The 11,878-nt window shown below is 37.7% G+C and overlaps 1 protein-coding gene across 1 annotated transcript in view; it reads left to right on the forward strand.

The window, feature by feature from the left end:
- Positions 1-98: 98 nt before the first annotated feature.
- The window catches only part of LOC103132674 (uncharacterized), a gene marked incomplete at its 3' end in the record, with an annotated part of 20,463 nt that continues 8,683 nt past the window's right edge, over positions 99-11,878 (forward strand). Inside the window, exons 1-8 of the mRNA XM_007544471.2 lie at positions 99-247; positions 328-389; positions 1,335-1,391; positions 1,988-2,047; positions 2,160-2,188; positions 5,406-5,712; positions 8,979-9,070; positions 9,176-9,247. Coding sequence (XP_007544533.2) covers positions 383-389; positions 1,335-1,391; positions 1,988-2,047; positions 2,160-2,188; positions 5,406-5,712; positions 8,979-9,070; positions 9,176-9,247 — 624 coding nt within the window. The remainder of the gene's footprint in view (positions 248-327; positions 390-1,334; positions 1,392-1,987; positions 2,048-2,159; positions 2,189-5,405; positions 5,713-8,978; positions 9,071-9,175; positions 9,248-11,878) is intronic.

The raw sequence follows: 11,878 nt of genomic DNA on the forward strand, positions 1-11,878 counted from the left end.
TTAATAGGATTTCCATTAAAGGACTTTGTTTTGATTCTGAAGAGCTCCTCCCTCAACAATATGGCGGCGGTGACGTATGGTCACTGCCGTCTATGACGGCCACTAGCGCAACAGTTCATGGGAAATTCCCACCTCTTCAGCTTGTTGCGCCAAGACTTTTACCGTTCAAAGGGGGACAAAAAGAAAACAGAAAAAACTGTCAGGAATTCCTTTCATTGCGCATTTCACCAAGGTTTTAAATCTCCATGTGAGTACATTAAGCAAATATTGAAGCTTAAATCAGGTTCTTTCTAACAAAACGGATATTTTTTCCTTCTTTAACAACAGAACTCAGCTTACTGCTGAGCAGCTTCCACCGCAGGAGACACTGTTGTTGAAAACGATGGTTGGTGAGTATCTTCAGTTTTGGGCTAATTTCTGAAACCATTACATGTTTTGCAACATTAAGTTAATATAATTTATTGTACCTGAACAAGCACAGAGTCAAAATGAAACAAAAGGAAATTTGAATCGCGAATTCAAATTGTGTTCAAACTGTAACTTTGATTTATTAGCTGCTGCTGGTTAGTTAATTGTTAACAGCCCCTTGGTTATCGATTTACAGTTAAGTTTAAATTAATCTTTAAAGAGATTATCTCTGTATGACTTGTTTTTAAGGTGAATAACACACAGTAATATTTAAACTAGCAGAAGTTCTGTTTTCTGCTAGTTCTGTTTACCTTTCAGGTAAATAATTCGGTGACGATCCATTTCTGGGTTCCGTCCAGTTTCAATTTCTGTCTTCTGTTCATGAATTGGATTATTTACTCTAGTCGTTATTTTTTTCAGTTATGTTATGTTACAGGATAAAAGCTGCAACATAAAACTGCTCTGAATTTTAAAAATAACAATTCTTTATAACCTCTATATATAGAAAATTTATTATCATTGTAAAGTTGATATTTGTTCACATATCAAGAATCTTTATCATCATAAAAACATGAAATTTTTATTGAGACACTCTCTGTTCGTACTAAGCCTATGACGATCTGACAGAACACCTGTTCAGAATGCACACAAAAATACTTAAGAAGAGAATAGCACCCTTAGAGAACAACCTTAAAAATATTAAACATTCTTAAAGAACAACTGGAAGATAAACTGTTTGATGGTTTTTACATAAAGTGCAGCTTGGTTGGGGCTCCTTGTTCTTTGTTGAATCATTATGATTCATTTCTCAAAATGTGCTTTGCTGCTGGTGAAATACATGCAATTAGATTGATCTTAAGTTCTGGGTCGTCTAATGGATCAGAACCAGATGAATTTGTGTTGTTCTGCTTCTTTCTGTTTAACAGAGTTAAAGAAGAGGAAGACTGAGAGTAGTGATGATGATGACGATGTTGTTAAAACTGGTGAGTTTTTACTCAAACTGAGCAATTTGTTTATTAGGCAAGTTCATTCATACTGAACATTTCCATTAAAACTGCTTGACAAGATGAAAATATGAAAGATTAGACAAACATTATATTGTAGTGACAAAATAAAGGAAAACGGTGTTGGACATTACCATCATATTTTAATATTTTCATCCAGGCGGAACTCAGTAGAGCGTGTGTCCTACTGACAGGAGCCAGTTGAGGTGGCAATAAAGACCCAGGGCAGAAATAAGATAGGGGTGGGGCCTAAGCAACATTCAGGTCAAAGATGAGTCTCTCTAGATCTTGTTGGGACATTACCTCTTTAATCCTGGAAATATTCTTCAGGTGATAGAAGGCCGACTTTGTAACTGTCTTTGTGTTTCTGAAGGTTCAGGACAGAGTTCATTGTGACGACGCCTGTCTGTCCCTGGGTCAATGCTTATTTTGTTCCTCACCTGAAGTGGGTGTGGTCTGGAGTTAGCTGCAGTCTGAGAACACCCCCTGAGCTCAGATCTCACCTGATATACCACTAATAGAATAATAATTATAATCTGGCCTGCTGATGATCCGCTGCTCTTCATGTTTAACAGGGTTTGAGAAAAACAATGTTGTGTCTGATTCAGATTCTTCAGATGATGAAACTCAAGCTGGTGAGTTTAATGAATCAACCTCACAGTAAATACAGACAGAATCAGGTCAAAGTCTGTTTATAAAACTAAAGATCAGAGCAGAAACTCCATGACTCTTCTTCCTCTTCTACAGATGATCCAGGAAGTCCTCAGTCTGAGAAGGTAACCATCACACCGGCATAATTTAGTTTGTTTTAGACTCATTATCTTGATGGTCTCAGATACTGCAGGTCGTTTCTTGATGATCTGAAATACTGCAGGACATTTTTATCAATTAATCATTAAAGTTATTTGTATAGCACATTTCAGCAACAAGGTAGCTCAAAGTGCTTTACATAATAAAAACACAAAATAAGTCATAAAAACATTATGCAGTCAACAATTGAGGAACCATCAATAGGTAAGGTAATTTTACTTATATAACACATTTTCAGCAACAAGGCCGTTCAAAGTGCTTTACAGGAATTAAAAGGAAATACAAAGAAAATAACAAACCAAAGGAAAGAGCAAAAGAAGAAAAAGAATCTAATGTTGATCTAAAGTATATAACCTAGATACTCCTCTTCAGATTTGATAGATAAGTATAAGTATGTATCCTCTGGTCTAATTCCTTTTCTGGTTTAGAAGAATTGGAGTCTAAAAGGTAGTTGCTAAAGTAGTTTTTCTCGATTCTAGGTTCTAATCCCTGTTCTGGGTTGTTGGATAGGTATAAGAAAGTATTATCTGGACTTTCTAAGTGTGCTCTAAGTTTGTAAAAGTAATGATACTCCACAGTTTCTAAGTAATAATAAAAAGAAAATGTTCCTGTTATGGAATAATTTTTTTCTGGATTCTAAGTTTGTTGTAGATCCTTTTCTGGATTGCAGTAATGGGAGTCTCTCTCCATAATAATAATAATCTAAGAAGTATAATATTGGTTTAAATCAGGGGTGTCAAACGTACGGCCCGCGGGCCGGAACCGGCCCGCCGAACGATTTAGTCTGGCCCGGGGGCTAAATGCATTATCATTATTCATGAAAAAACATATACTTCGTTTAATTGAAAATCTGCAGTTCCTATACTGTCCACGAGGGGAGCTGTGTTTTATTCAGAGCACACAACATGATGCAACACTGCAGCGGAACTAACAGCAGATGGCAGCACTGAGCTTCAGGTTCTGTAAACAAGTTCGATTCTATGCTTTACCAGCTTTTTATTTTGGCCCTGGCAACCTCATATTTCTCGTGCATGCTAACATACATACATGTTATGTATGCAAGTTTTTCTATATGTATGCATTTTATGCATCAACAAATGTACTTAATCAAATGTCTGTTTAAAACAGCTGACACTTAAGATTTCAAATGTGTGAAGCCAGATAATTTGTTCAAATTGCTTCCCAGATGTTGAAAATTGATTTTAAATCTTTTCTTAATTTTTGTCTGTTGTATTTTGTGATGCAGGACAGTGTTTTTAAGTTCCAAAAACTGTGAATAAATGTTTTGCAACATTGTACAATCACTGAGATCAGTTCTTATGCATAATGCACTTAAATAAATGCTTAACTGAGTAAAAGTATTGTTGAAATTGCAGATACCTTTCTTAAAAACTGAGATTATTCATAATATATTTTGTAAAAGTGAAATTCATTTAATATAAAAATCAACAACAAGTCCACTTTTATTGGTTCGATTTAATCTTGCAACGAGTTTACTTGTGTGGCCCCCTGCAGATCAGATTAAGCTGTATGCGGCCCCTAAACCAAAATGAGTTTGACACCCCTGGTTTAAATAGTGATTACTCAACAGTTTCTGAAAAAATAATTGATGTCTTGCTCTGAATCTGAATCTTTTCTCATTAAAAAAACAACAGAATTGCAAGTGAGAAAATTTGTGATCTGTTTTAATAATACAATGAAATTAATAATAATTTAATTATTAGTTAACTAATCATTTTATTAGTTAACTAATAAGTTAACTGCAATGTGACTGAAAAATGTATCACAGTATATATATATATATATATATATATATATATATATATATATAGAGAGAGAGAGAGAGAGAGAGAGAGAATATTGATTAGTTTTTATTTTAAAAGTATGAGAGGATGCAAATACCTTTTATTACCTTTTAATATCCATTTTTACATGATTGTTTTTATGTCTTTTATACTGAGCATAAAGAAATGAAGTTTCGTTCAGTTATGTTTTATAGTGTGAATGATAACGTCTACTTATTTTCTAATGTGTGACACTGGATGTTGGAGATAAAATATTTTCCATGTGAAATTGACAACAGGGAAAATGTTAGGAATATTTAAACTAGATTACTAATGACTATGTAAAACATAAGAAATGCAGCTCAGTCAGTTACTCTCACGCCACAATATGTAAATATGATTAATTTTCAAATAATTATAGGGGTGCAGCAATAGCAATTTTCTGACCAATCACAGATTATCAATCTTTAAAAAGCCTGACCTTCTGATTCCGATTTTGGCAGAAATAAGGAGAATAGAGAATATTTGAAAGAGAGTAGATGTTTTGACAGTTAAAAGATGAAGTCCTCCAACTAAATTGAAAATGTGTGCTCTTGGATTTTGGCATTCAAGTTTCCCCTCTGGTTCTGTCAGAGGTTTCTTCCTGTTTAACCTCCTTAAGGCGCACAGAGCCTGAGTTTTCTCCTCAGCATGACGCGCATGGTTACGCATGCAGCTGGTGGATTCATGTCAAAACAAACCTCAAAATGCCTTATATCCTTATGACAGGACAGGTGTTGGCTACACATCAGTGGCTTTAGATTTAGTTTCCGAGTTGACCAGTCAGAAATCTTCCAGAAAGAATACAAGCATGTCAAAACGAGTTCAAGTCGTTCTCTGAATATTATTGGCTTGGAAAAAGCCATTTCAAAACTTTATTGGTCGAATGCAGTGTCAATCAAAAGGGGGGTTTCTAGGCTGCCCAATAAAAGCGTCATAATGGACACCGGCAGAGTTTAAACCCTTATCGCTCACCACTGGAAAATACAATGGAAAAACGGCACGTGGGCTTTCCATTGCACATTAAGGGGCTAAGCCGGGGAGCTTTTCCTCTCTACTGTCGTGAACGCTATAAGTCAATGCCTTGCTGCTCTGCTGGGTTTCCTTAGATAGAAACTGCTTAATTTGAATAAGAAACTAAACATGATGCACTGATAAGAATCAACTGAAATGTACAGAACTGGCTTGGAATCTGTCTTTATGATTAAAATAGCATTTTTTAATAATGTGCTTTGAAACAACATGGTCTAAATTGCCAATGTATAAAAGAACAGAATTGAATTGATAGATGTGTACAAACTGGGGAATCACTTAATTTTCCTTTGGTCACTGATTGTTGTTTTCTGGTGTTTGTGTTCAGATAACCAGGAAGAACCTTGAAAACCAATGGAGATCGAATCTGAGCTCAATTCTGGATGAGCTAAGCGAAGAGGAGTATGAGAAACTCCTCGTTCTGCATTTGGATAAGATCCCAGGGGGGATGAAGGATAAAAAACACAGAGGGAAAATGCCTCAAATCATCATCCAGTGCTACGGATTGGATATGTCAATCAAAGTAATCAGCAAGGCAATGGATAAAATCCCTAGAAAGGACCATAAGATCCAGGACCTGATTCAGCCCATGCTGCAGAAACTAGAAGTTCTAACCCAACAAGATACAAACAACAGTGAGTTCAGAAAAAGCTTATTCTACTCTGGACTTTGTGGTAAAGAGTTTACTCTATGTTCAATTGTTACACTGGTAACCCAGAATCAGAAAAACAAGGATTTTATCTCACTATATAAAAATCAGAACTAGAGGTGTGCCGATCGATCGGCCACCGATCATAATCGGCCGATTTCCATGAAAAAGTGTATGAACGGTGATCGCCGATCACGGTCTCTTGTTGCTGATCACACAAACCGATCACCTGCATCTCATTTCCCAGCCTGCCTGTGCAGCTGGTCTCCTCTTTCCTTCACCCTGCGCAAACGCGTAGCAACAAATCCTAAGCGATGTGGAATTATAACACACTGAGTGAATGGGGAAGTTTGCCTGTTGCGGCGGAAAATTGAAGCACATGGGGTGAAGCACGTCAAAATTCATCAACACGACGAATCTAATATGGCATAAAAAACAATGCCATACTTGACGGAGTTTGGCTATATCGAGGCTCACTGCAGTAAAAAAGACATGGAGGATCAGATAGCAGGTAAAGCAGCGCGTAGCTACAAACACTCAATGTGGTTAGTGATTATTCCCCACAGATTGGATGCGAGTTAGAAGAGAAGGAGAAATTCTGGAGTGAGTTAGATGAAGTGATGCAAAATATCCACAAAGGTGAGAGTGGTGATTGGGGCAGATTTTAATGGACATGTTGGAGCAGGGAACAGAGGTGATGAGGAAGCAATGGGTAGGTTTGGCATCCAGAACAGGAATGCAGAAGGACAGATGGTGGTAGACTTTGCAAAGAGGATGGAAATGGCTGTAGTGGATACTTTCTTCCAAAAGACACAGGAACACAGGGTGACATACAAGAGCGGAGGTAGGAGCATGCAGGTGGATTACATCTTATGCAGACGAGGCAATCTGAAGGAATTCAGTGACTGCAAAGTGGTGGTAAGTGAGAATGTTGCTAAACCACACAGGATGGTGGTGTGTAGAATGACTCTGAAGGTGAGAAAGGTGAAGAAGCCAAAGGCAGAACCGAGGACAAAATGGTGGAAGCTGAAAAAGGAAGAATGTTGTGTGACTTTCAGGGAGGAGTTGAGACAAGCTCTGGGTGACTAGAACATGCTTCCAGATGACTGGCCAACTACTGCTCATGCTATTAGGGAGACAGGTAAGAGAGTACTTGGTATGTCGTCTGGAAGGAAAGTTGACAAGGAGACTTGGTGGTGCAATAAGGAAGTGCAAATATGGGTACAGAGAAAGAGCAGCCAAGAAGAAGTGGGACAATGTGAGGACTGAAAAGAGTCACTAAGAGTTCAGGGAGATGCAACGTAAAGTGAAGGTAGAGGTAGCTAAGGCCAAACAAAGTGCATACACTGACTTGTATAATAGGCTGGAGAGTAAGGAGGGAGAAAAGGACTTGTACAGGTTGGCGAGGCAGAGAGATAGAGATGGGAAGGATGTACAACAGGCGATTAAGGTCCAAGATGAAACTTTCCTGACAGATGCAAAAAGTGTGATAAGAAAATGGAAGGAGTACTTTTAAAAGTTGATGAATGAAGAAAATGAGAGAGAACAAAGAGGAGAAGAAGCTGCTCCTGTGGATCAGGAAGTAGCATAGATTAGTAAGGATGAAGTCAGGAAGGCATTTAAAAGGATAAAGAGTGGAAAGGCAGTTGGTCCAGACGACATACTTGTGGAGGTATGGAAGTGTCTAGGAGAGCCAGCAGTAGAGTTTTTGACAAGGCTGTTCAATGAGATCCTAGAGAGTGATAAGATGCCTGAGGAATGGAGGAGAAATGTGCTGGTACCAATTTTCAAGAACAAGGGAGATGTCCAAAATCTCTGGCTTCTCTGACTTTATACTACAGAGGTATAAAGTTAATGAGTCATTCAATGAAATTATGGGAAAGAGTTGTTGAAGCCAGTCTGAGGTCAGAAGTGGACATCTGTGAGCAGCAGTATGGTTTCATGCCAAGAAAATGTACTACAGATGCAATCTTTGCATTGCGGATGTTGATAGAAAAGTACAGAGAATGTCAGAGGAAGTTGCAATGTGTTTTTGTAGATCTAGAGAAAGGATATGACAGTATTCCAAGAGAGGAGCTGTGGTACTGCATGAGGAAGTCTGGAGTAACAGAGAAATATGCTAGAGTGAAGGACATGTATTATAGCTGTAAGACTGTGGTGAGGTGTGCTGTAAGAGTGACAGAGGAGTTCAAGGTGGAAGTGGGACTTCACCAAGGATCGGCTATTTGCTGTGGTAATGGAAAGGTTGACAGATGAGGTTAGACAGGAATCTCCATGGACTATGATGTTTGCAGATGACATTGTGATCTGTGGTGAGAGCAGAGAACAGGTGGAGGAAAATCTCGAGACATGGAGGCTTGCCCTAGAAAGGAGAGGAATGAAGGTTAGCCGTAGCAAGACAGAATACATGTATGTGAATGAGAGAGACCCAAGTGAAGACATGAGGTTACAGGGAACAGAAATAAAGAAAGTGAAAGATTTTAAGTACTTAGGGTCAACAGTCCAGAACAACGGTGAATGTGGAAAAGAAGTGAAGAAACAAGTCCAAGCAGGGTGGACCGGGTGGAGAAAACTGTCAGGTGTGATGTGTGATAAGAGTATCAGCAAGAATGAAGGGAAAGGTGTAGAAGACCGTAGTGAGACCAGCAATGCTGTTAGGTTTAGAGACAGTGGTAATGACGAAGAGGCAGGAGGCAGAGCTGGAGGTAGCAGAGACGAAGATGTTGAGGTTCTCTTTGGGGAGTGACAAGAATGGATAAGATCAGAAATGAATACATCAGAGGAACAGCTCATGTCAGATGTGTAGGAGATAAAGTCAGCGAAGCCAGACTGAGATGGTTTGGACATGTACAGAGGAGAGACACTGAATACATCTGTAGAAGGATGCTGAGGATGGACCTGCCAGGAAGGAGACCTAGAGGAAGACCAAAGAGGAGATTTATGGATAAAGTGAAAGAGGACATGAAGGTAGTTGGTGTGAGAGAAGACGATGCGGAAGATAGGGTTACATGGAGACGGATGACTCGCTGTGGTGACCACTAAAGGGAAAAAGTCGAAAGGAAAAGAAGAAGAGTATAACTGAAATATGACTAATGCTGTACAGCATTTGTGGCTTCCTAAACTTTACAGTTTTATGTAAAGAACATCCGATTTGATCAGTGAAACTTAGTTCTTTGTTTTTCGTTTAACAGATCTCACAATAAATGAAAAAGCAACAAGAATGAAATAAAAATGTTTTCCTCCTTATTTCAGAGATGAGATCCACTGGAGCTGCAGGTGGAGAAAAAGTGCAGAGTCCTGGCAGACCTTCGAAGCGGAAGAGGCAGCCAAGCCCCCAGCCTAAGGTAGGGTTCATTAACTTTACATGGCTCGAGTTCTTTATGTAGTTGGACATAGTGTCTGCTTTAGTCTGAGAAGTTAAATCAAGATGTAAGCAGAGTTTTGTTCAGGTGGATTCAGGCGCTTCAATGAAGGCCAAGCAGAAGGATTCATCTCTAACTGGTTCCTCTGCAGCTCTGCAGGTGAGAAAAACTAACAAATCCTAAAGTTTCCACTTTAGGCAGAACTCAGCAGCATAGCAACTTGAAATTTCCTCTCTACTTCCTTCCCAGAATGTTTTAATCATTGGGCAATCCCAAAAGACACGAGTGTGATCCCCAACGAGTCCACATTGTCTCCAGCACAAATTTGTTTTAGCCTTAACAAATTTTGAAATAATACATGGTATTCCGAAATATCTAATATCTAATGTTACTTTCCAATAAAATTATTTCCATGTTGGAAGGTTAGTCAGTTCATGTCCATTTTTACACACCAGCTCCCATTCTTGATCATCAATCACAACATTAATTTATAGTTCCCACCTTTCCTTTAACCCAGAGCCCTCTCCCTCCCCAACTTACATGACTGTAAACATTTATATAGATTTGACACAGTTTTATCAGATTGTTTTTCTTTAGTGACCTTTATGAAGAACATTTCTAAATCAGTAGGTTGTCATTTAAGAAGAGACCATTCCATATGGGACATCAGGTAACTTCTCAACTGCAAAAATCTGTGTAAAAGTCAGATGAAATCAACCCATACTTCTCTTGAATTTGACCAAATAATTTCAGGGTCTCCCCTTCAAACAGGTCATAAATAAAAAAATTAATTCTTATTTTGCCAGACTCGAAACCCTGAATCATGTTGCCCTGGTAAAAAATCTATTATATTCAAAATTTTCAAGGCCCTGGATATAGACTGAGGAGCTTTGATACTTTTTCTAATCATGCTTAAAATCTTGTGTGTACTTTTCACCACGCATTTGTAATTTTGTACTTGTTCCAGATTTCAGTTGAACAAAATGCAAGGGCCTGCAATGAAAGTTTAGGGCATGAGTTTTGTTCCAGTGTCAACCATGTTGTTTCTTTATTCTGTATTAGCTAATCCACAGTTTTACACAATTGTGCTGCCCATAATATAGTTTTCAATTTGATAAGTTAAAACCTCCGTAAGGCTTTCCTCTGGTCAGCTGTGTAAATTTTATTCTGGCCTTTCTTTTCTCTCAAATAAAAGTACAAATCATTTTTTGCATTTTATTAAAACTTGCTGTTGGAATCAAAATACGAAGGGACATAAGCAAATGCAGCAATCTGGGGAGAATATTAATTTTGACTGTTTCAATCCTTCCAAAAAAAATAATAGCAGCAAAATTTCCCATCTTTCTAAATTTTTTTGAATTTGATCCAACAGCTTCCCATAATTTGAACAATTGAGAAACATCCGTAGTAACATTGATTCCCAAGTATTGAAACCCATTAGGTGACCAGTTAAATTTAACTGTTTTGGATAATTGTACCTAAAATTGATGAGTCTGTCTTGACTAACTCTGCTAAGCAAGTAGGGTTCAGTATAGAACCTTATTTGCTATCAGGTTCTATACTGATAGCAAATCAGATCAGTGATAGGCAGCATCACTGGCGTTTTCCTCTTTTTAAGGGAAAACTTTCTGACAAATACCATTTACATGTACTCTAGAAGTTGAATTGGAATACAGTACTTCAAACCAATTAATAAAATTTTCACCAAAACCCATTTCCGATAAGGTCTGTTTCAGGAACATCCAATCCACCCAATCGAATGCTTTCTCGGCACCCAGGCTGAGGAAGCATCGATGGGTCTGGGTTTTGTTGGCCAATTGATATTATATTTAGGGTACGTCTGATATTATTTATTCTGAATCTTTTGGGTATAAATCTTGTATGATCTGGGTGAATGAGTTTATTAATAATCTTTTGTAGTCTTCTAGCCAAAATGGCGCTTAAAATATTAGTGTCATTACACATTAAACTTATTGGTCTATAAGAAGCACATTATGTTGGATCTTTACCTTCTTTGTGTATGACCAAAATTATTGTTTCAGCCCATGTTTTTGGTAGATCTTTGGCTCTTAAAGCATAATTAAAGACTCTGCATAAGAGTGGAATAAGTTCAGTCTGGAAGAAAAAGGAATCTTGAAAAAGAATAAGTGAAAATAATAAATGAAAGTGGAAAATGATGAATAAAAATTAACTAAAAAAGAATCAATGAAAATGGAAAAGGATAAATGAAAACTAGAAAATTCCTGCAGAAATTTTAAGGGGCCTGCCAAAGTGTGTCCGTCGGTTTGGACCCAGCGTTCCGATGCTAAAAATGAGCCTTAATGCTAAAGAAAGCTTCAGTGTAGTCAATAACCTGTGGAGAGTCAGAAGCATGTGGACTAAGCTGTACTTGTGTTAAAATTAATGCATAAACTAAAATATGCCAAAATGCTAATGTTAGCATGAAGACTATCCGTAGCATAGTCTTCATGCTAACATGAAGACTATGTTAGCATGTCTTCATGTTAACATGAAGACATGTTAACATGTCTTCAGAGAACAGAGCATGTTCTCTGTTATTGACTTACTCCATTCAGTATACTAAACTTGGCAAATAAGTAAGAAAATTATCTAATAGGTTATTTTAGGTAAAATGCTAATGCGTGCAAGGAAGTGCACTGGTGGGAGGCAGTTTACTATCCTGAGAAAAAAACATAAAAAAAAGTTTAATATTACGTGAGGGGAGTATGCAGGCTTTTATTTTGAAACTTTCAGTAAGCTTCATTTGAAATGGCAACACTAATCCCATGT

The sequence above is a fragment of the Poecilia formosa genome, unplaced genomic scaffold (assembly GCF_000485575.1).
Source record: "Poecilia formosa unplaced genomic scaffold, Poecilia_formosa-5.1.2 Scaffold1205, whole genome shotgun sequence".
Classification (NCBI taxonomy): Eukaryota; Metazoa; Chordata; class Actinopteri; order Cyprinodontiformes; family Poeciliidae; genus Poecilia; species Poecilia formosa.